Source organism: Hirundo rustica, unplaced genomic scaffold (genome assembly GCF_015227805.2).
Source record: "Hirundo rustica isolate bHirRus1 unplaced genomic scaffold, bHirRus1.pri.v3 scaffold_628_arrow_ctg1, whole genome shotgun sequence".
Lineage (NCBI taxonomy): Eukaryota > Metazoa > Chordata > Aves > Passeriformes > Hirundinidae > Hirundo > Hirundo rustica.
In genome coordinates this window covers 1-7,299 of record NW_026690670.1, presented here as the reverse complement: position 1 = coordinate 7,299, position 7,299 = coordinate 1, and the positions used below count along the sequence as shown (strand labels likewise).

Here is a 7,299-nt window from a genome sequence, read left to right as displayed (position 1 = left end):
TATGCTGGATATTAAGTTCTACACCTTTAAGACTGGTTGTGAGAGCGAAGGGGAGAAAAAAGAAGCACGGGGTTTGTTTGCAGAAACTGCACTCACTGCTCCACATTCTGCTCCTGGACTGCGTTGTCTACGGACAGACAGCGAGAGAGAGCTCTCCTTTGCTTTTTAGTAGGTTTTTAGGTAGCTGAGGCAGAGAAGTTCCCTGGACAGTATTTTTCTTTTTCTTGGCACTGTTTAAACCTGTTCTGGACTGAAAACGCAGAAAAACGCCAGGACGTCACGTCTGCAGCCCACTGGGGCCCAGGACAGCATTTTCCAGCACCAGAGGGACTGATAAGAGACTGAGCGAGCCAAGATTCACCCATGGCAAGGACTTTCTCCATTTTGCCATCTCTCTTCAGAGCAGCGAGAGGTTTTGTTGTTTCATGCTATTCATTTTTTATGCTTGTGGGCACTTTGTTTGTTAAATAGTTTTTTTCCACTTTTCTCCGAGGAAGTTCTTTCCTGGACCAGTTGGGGAAGCGGCCATTTGGGTTTGATTTTCCAGAGGGAATCCATTCAGAGGTTTTCTCCCAGATTTGCCCTAAGCCAGGACAAAATGTTTCACTAATGAGCGGATGCATCTCTGATAGTGCTAATGACAGTGCACATTTCACTAACAAGCAGATACAAAGACAACCTTTGGTTAGAAGGTTGATGCAGAGGTCACCTTTGGCTCAGGGCCTGCTGTTCAGGCCTCACTCAGGCCTCTTGTCCAGGCCTGGGATGAGCAGGGACATCTTTCACCAGATCAGGTTGTTCAGAGCCCTGTCCCAGCTGGACTGGAATGTTTCCAGGGATGGGGCATTGACCTCCTGCAGCCCCTCACATCCCCCCTGGCCACGGAACCTGGCTGCAGAAATGGGTCCTTGGGGTGCTTTCCAAGGAAACTTGAAGGGATGAGGGATCCAAAGCCAGCAGTGGGGTCAGTGCACTGTCCATGGCCACAGCCCCTTGCAATGGTCCAGGGCAGGTTGGGATGATGATCCACCCTCTCTCCTGGCCCAGGGCAGGGCTGCAGTGCTCTTGGTGGCACCTTGGGCTTGGCACACACTTGAGGAGTATTGGAACCCCGGAGGCTGAAAATTTCAGGCTTTCTGAGCTGAGGGGTGCTGGCCCTCACATAAGCACCACATTGGACTTGAGGTCTTGGAACAGGCTTCCGAGATTGTGTGATAGCACGGGGGCTGTGGGTGTGGAGTGTGAGTGGTGATGTGTGATCTCACAGAGTGAAAAACGTACATTTGGGATTTAATGTATGGTGATACATGGGAGCCAAGATGGGGAACTTTGGTTGTGCATTAGTTGTCTTTTTTGCACCTTCTTCCCAAATCTGGCTGGTTTTCTGTAACTGGGTGAAAGAAGTCAGCATTGCGGGTTTTGGGTGATCATAATTGTATTAGATGTATAAATAATAGAGATGTCCACTGTTTCTTGGATAATTGGGACTTAAATAGCATTGACTAGACACCATTTCAGGGTCACTTTCTCAACTTGTTAAAAGGAGCTCACATCTCAAGAGTTTGTAATAGACAAGGATAATAAATTTCAGAGTTAGACTTCAAAAACAACGTCTCCCAAGTTTTATTCGCCGTGACCTTGGAGCCGGAAAGAGCCAGGAACTCCAACAGAGGAGGGTGTCTGTTTTCAATGGGGAAACTTCAGGAGTTTTAGATTGCTAAAGTAAAAGAAGAAAAACCCCTCTTTTCCCTGAGTGCAGCCAGTTCTCCAAGCCAAGCAGGTCCCAGGTGAGTGAGGAGAGACAGGATGGGGTTGGGGGATGTGGAGCAGGGCTGTCCACACTGGGTCACACCTCAAGGCACAGCCTCTCTCAGCAGGCCAGACCTCCTGAGGAGAGACCCTGGGTCAGTGTCAGTCACTGAATGCTGTAAACACCTCTGCGCTAAAGAGGAAAATTCACTATGAAAATAAGAATGTGGATTTCTTAGAAGCTCTGAAATATTTCTCCATAATTCTAGGAAAAAAGACCTCCTAATGAACTGCAGCAGACCAGAGGGAAATCAAGGCTCAGCCATGGTTTGTCAGGACTTGTGTGATCCTGAAGAGCCCTGAGGTGCATTTGGTGTTGAGTCCTGGAACCTCAGGGCCTGAGAGGAAATTGCACAAACCTTTCCAAGAGTCAGAGTCAGAAGAAAAACCCAAAGTGTTTTGAGGCCTCAATGGGTCCCACTGAAGTCCATCCCCAACACAGCCTCATCATGGAGTCCGTGAAAGAGAGAACAGGAGGCCAGAACTGCACAAAAACCTCTCAGAGACTTAGTGTGGGAAGGAAAGTCCAAAGTGCCTTAAACACCTTGAGTATCTCAAAGTATTAATGAGCCCCATTGAGTGTCAGTGCAAAGCTCTCAAGGGACTCATTAAAGCAGATAATTGGAGGCCATGATTGCACAAACCTCTCAGAGACTCAGTGTCAAAAAAAAAGTTCCTTAATAAATTTTGAGTAACCTGAAGTATTCATTAGCTACACTGAGTCTTTATACTGACTAAGAATCCCAAGGGATTGGGATTCTACTTGTTAAAGTAGATAATTGGGACAATGATTGCAGAGTCTTTCTCACAGAGTCAGTTTTAAAAGGGAAGCACCAAGTACCTTATAATACCTGAAGTACCTTGAAGCATTAATGAGCCCCACTGAGTGTTGTTACTGACAAAGCCTCTCAAGGGACTAATTACAGCAGATAATTGGAGGTCATGATTGCACAAACCTCTCAGAGACTCCCAGGCAAAAGCAAAACCCAAAGTCCTTTGAAGAACCTGCAGTCCCTGGGAGCATTCAGGAGCCCCCCAGGGCCATTTCTGACCAAGGCTCCCCAGGGACTCCTTCAAGCAGATCCTTGAGGCCACTGGGATGTGAGGGGGACGCTGAGGGCAGCACAAGGGGCTGACAGTGCCCAGCCTTGCTGGGGCTGTGCCAGGAGGCCCCAGGACCTCAGGACAAGGTGTCTCCTCACAGCCCTTGGTGGCACAGAGGCTGCTGTGCCCCAGGGCACCAAGACTTGGCTTCTCTTTGTCCCCACCTGTCATCACTGCCTCCAGTTCTCTGCTCTGCCTGGGGCCTGGGGACACTTTTTCTGTCCTGTCCCTCAGTGAGACCCATTAAAACTTCAAGAAACTTTGGAGTTGGATTCTGACTTGGAATTCTTGAGAGGTTTCTTCAGCTCCCTCTCAGGGCCTGATGTTCAGGGTCTCAGCACAAAGCCCCGAGAGGGTCATTAAAGTCCTTGTGCTGCGTCTGTGCTGCTGAGCTGGGCCAGGCTCCTGGCACAGAGGCAGCTCCTGGCAAGGGCAGCGCTGCAGAGAGACAGCTCTGCCCAGGAGCAGCTCCTGAGCACAGCCCAGCAGGGCTGGGGCACTGCCTGCAGCCACCCCGGGCACAGCACACAGGCACAGAGAGCTTCAATCACTCAGGGCTGGGAAGGGGCTGAGAAGTGACTGCGGGGGAATCACTCCCAGCCCTTGACACAGGAACCTCTGGCTGCAGGACACAAGGCAGCTGCAGCTCCTGCAGGGATCTCCTAAAGCTGGAACATCCCAATGCCTACAGACTCTGTGAATACATTCTCTGATTATCTCTTGTGGTGAGCAGTTAGAGGTGCCCAGGGCTGTCCTGCAGAGCAGGGTCCTGCAGCCCAGGGCGCTGTGCTGGGCCAGGGACTCTGCTGCCTGCCAGGGACAGCTCTCAGCCAGCTCTGGGAGCTGCTGCCAGCACTGGGGAACAAGATCTGGGTGGAAGGAGACAGCTGGTAAGGTGTGGAAGTGTTCTCCTTGTGTGCTGACTGCTCCCAGCATGACATTAAACTGCAGAACATTTCCAAGTAGATTATACAGGGAGCACAGCAAAGCATGGGCTGCATAAAAGGGAAAATCCTGTTTTATTAATCTACTGCTCTGGGTTGCCTGGATGGGAAATTGCACATAGATATTCATCTCTCAATTCAAGATGAGAAAAATAAAATTTCTCTCAGACCTTAATAAACCAGGCAGTGACAGAAATCAGCAGAGGGTCCCTTGCAGGCATCAGTGTCACTTTTCCAGCCTCCTCATGGTTGCTCTGATGTTACAAACAGAGCCTGCAGAGCCAGAGCTGCCCCTGGGCAGTGCCTGAGCTGGGAGGGCTCTGCAGGGCAGAGCTGAGCCCCCAGGGCTGGGCTGGGCTCTGGCAGCACTGGCAGGGCCCAGCCCTGGGCACAGGGAAGCAGCTGCAGGCAGGGACAGCTCCAGGCAGCAGAGCCCTGGGCAGGCAGTGGGTGGAAAGTGCCACCAAGATGTGCTGGGATGTTGAAAGTCCTCTCCAAACCAAACTATTCCATGATTACTTTTTTTTGCAGATCCCCATGCCAGGACACTGCAAATGGGGTGTCCCAGCTCCCTCTGCCCTGGGGAGCTCTGGGCAGGGCAGGCTGGAGGCTGGGAATGAGCAGACTCTCCTCCAGCAGTGCCACGGAGAGGACCCTTGGTGTGTCCTGGGGATGCCATCCAAGCTGTGAGCTGCCTCCAGGGGACACTGGGGAACAGGAATGTCCTTGGCCAGGAGTGGGGCTGAGACTCTGAGCCAGTTTGCTCTGCTGTGGCTCCCTCTGCTCTCAGCTGTGTCAGGCTGATTTCCAGGGGAACACAGGGACTGCCCTCGATCTCAGAAAGGGCAGCTGGGGACAGATGGAGCGACAGAGCAGCTCCCCTCACCCTTCACTGTGTTCCAGCCAATGCTCTTGCCTTGCACAATTCTCTCTGATCTCCCTGGGCACAGCAGGAAACCCTCTCCAGCTGCCTTTGGCCATCACCGTTCCTTAGCCCTGGCACAGGAGATGCTGCCAAGCTCCTCTGCCTCAGGAGCAGTTTGGACTGATGAAGTCCAAGCCCAGGACTGGCCCCTGTCCCTGTTCCCATGACCCCAGTGCTGCAGAGCAGAGCTGACCCCTCGGTGTCCATGGGCAGAGCCCCTGCTCATCACAGCAATGGGGCCAGATCCCAGCAGAGCTCCAGGCATGGGGCTGAAGGAAGGGCTCTGAGAAAAGGAAAATTGGATGGTACATAGAAGCAGGGGCAGGGCTGGGAGAAGGGGCTTGAGCATTGCTCCGCAAAGTCGGCCCTGACTTGCCACTGTCTCTTCCTTCAACAGGACTCCATGGCCAGCCACAGCAAATGTCCAACAGCAGCTCCATCAGCAACTTCCTCCTGCTGCCATTGGCAGACACGCGGCAGCTGCAGCTCCTGCACTTCTGCCTCTTCCTGGGCATCTCCCTGGCTGCCCTCCTGGCCAACGGCCTCATCATCAGCGCCGTAGCCTGCAGCCACCACCTGCACACGCCCATGTTCTTCTTCCTGCTCAACCTGGCCCTCACCAACCTGGGCTCCATCCTCACCACTGTGCCCAAAGCCATGCACAATTCCCTCTGGGACACCAGGACCATCTCCTACACAGGATGTGCTGCTCAAGTATTTTTTTTTGTTTTCTGTGCAATAACAGAGTACTATCTCCTGACCATCATGAGCTATGACCGCTACGTGTCCATCTGCAAACCCCTGCACTATGGGACCCTCCTGGGCAGCAGAGCTTGTGCCCACATGGCAGCAGCTGCCTGGGCCAGTGCCTTTCTCTATTCACTGCTGCACACAGCCAATACATTTTCCCTGCCCCTGTGCCATGGCAATGTCCTGGGCCAGTTCTTCTGTGAAATCCCCCAGATCCTCAAGCTCTCCTGCTCACACTCCAATCTCAGAGAACTTGGGCTCCTTGCAGCTAGTGCGTGTTTGCTATTAAGTTGTTTTGTGTTCATTGTTTTCTCCTGTGTGCAGATCTTCAGGGCTGTGCTGAGGATCCCCTCTGAGCAGGGACGGCACAAAGCCTTTTCCACCTGCCTCCCTCACCTGGCCGTTGTCTCTCTGTTTGTCAGCACTGGCATGTTTGCACACCTGAAGCCCCCCTCCATCTCCTCCCCATCCCAGGATCTGGCCCTGTCAGTTCTGTACTCAGTGGTGCCTCCAGCCCTGAACCCCCTCATCTACAGCCTGAGGAACCAGGAGCTCAAGGCTGCAGTGTGGAGACTGATGACAAGATGGTTTCAGAAACATTAAACTGCTGGCCAATTTCTGAAAATCACTTGGAATAAAAGTTATATTTGATACTTCTTGTTGGTTTCATTTTGGAGGATCTTTTTCTTTCTTTTTCTTAATTAATCTTCTCCACATTGATAAGTCACTGTTTGTGCCATTTCTCCTTTTGTTTCTCTCTACCTTCCCTGTGGCCACACATTGTGTCAATGAGGGGCTGCACTCTTGGTGGCTTTAAAGGAACTCAAGGATCTCTCAGCCAAGTTTCCTGCAGAGATCCCCCTTTTGCTCCCTTCTCTGGAGCTGCAGCAGCAATGTCTGTGTGCAGAGCTGGGGGCAGATCAGTGCTGGCACAGCAGCTGTGCCCAGGAGCAGCAGCACTTGGTGTTGCCAGTGCTGCTCCCGTGCCCCTGCCCCGCTGCCCTCCTGGCCCTGGTGTTGCTGTAGGGCCTGAGTGCTCTCGGGGCTGGGCACAGTGCTGGGGGTGGCAGTGCCAGGGCTGCAGCAGGGACAGGCCATGGGCACTGCTGGGGCAGCGCTGACGCCTCAGGGCAGGGCCTGGGGGCTCCAGGCTCCTTGCCCAGGCTCTCTCCAGAACACGCCCAGGCCAATGCTCAGCAGAGAAAAGCCCTGTGTGCAGCCCCAGGGTGGCCGTGGGCAGGCTGGGGGCAAACAGCATGGCTGGGGCTCTGCAAGGTGCCTGGGGGAGACGGGAAGGAGCAGCAGAGCAGGGGCTGATCCATCCCCACTGCGATGGACACCCCAGGGCAGCGTCCCAGAGCCTCCTCATGCACCTGCCAACAACATCCCCCCTCTGCAGCCCTGGCCTCTCCCCCAGCTCACACAGGTGCCGCATCCTTGCAGGCACAGACACGGCAGCACTGGCTCAGCAGCCCCTGTTTGCACTGCCCAGAGCAGGCGTCAGCACCCCCATGGTGTTGGTGTGGGGAGATGAACCTGAGGGAGCACAAATGCCATCATCAGCCCCTGGGGCCAGGAAGGGCTGGGGGACAGCAGGGAAACCACTCAGGTTTGTGGTGGCCTCTGAAGTCAGCCAGAAAGTTTGTTCCCATGAGCTGTGAGTTTCCTGTGCCACTGCAGATGTTGTTGCTCAGAGCCAGGGCTGCCTGGCAGCCACCCCCAAACTGCCCGGAGCATTTCCTTTGCTTAATCTGGACTTTCTTTCCT

General features: G+C 53.5%; 1 protein-coding gene across 1 annotated transcript; it reads left to right on the top strand.

The window, feature by feature from the left end:
• Positions 1–5,202: 5,202 nt before the first annotated feature.
• LOC120748176 (olfactory receptor 14I1-like) lies at positions 5,203–6,135 on the top strand. Its single transcript, XM_040054259.1, has one exon. It carries the CDS (start codon positions 5,203–5,205, stop codon positions 6,133–6,135), a length of 933 nt encoding a protein of 310 aa, XP_039910193.1.
• The last annotated feature ends 1,164 nt before the right edge of the window (positions 6,136–7,299 follow it).

Coding starts and splice junctions, on each gene's coding strand:
- LOC120748176 (XM_040054259.1), top strand. CDS start 5,203: ATGTCCAACAGCAGCTCCATCAGCAACTTCCTCCTGCTGCCATTGGCA.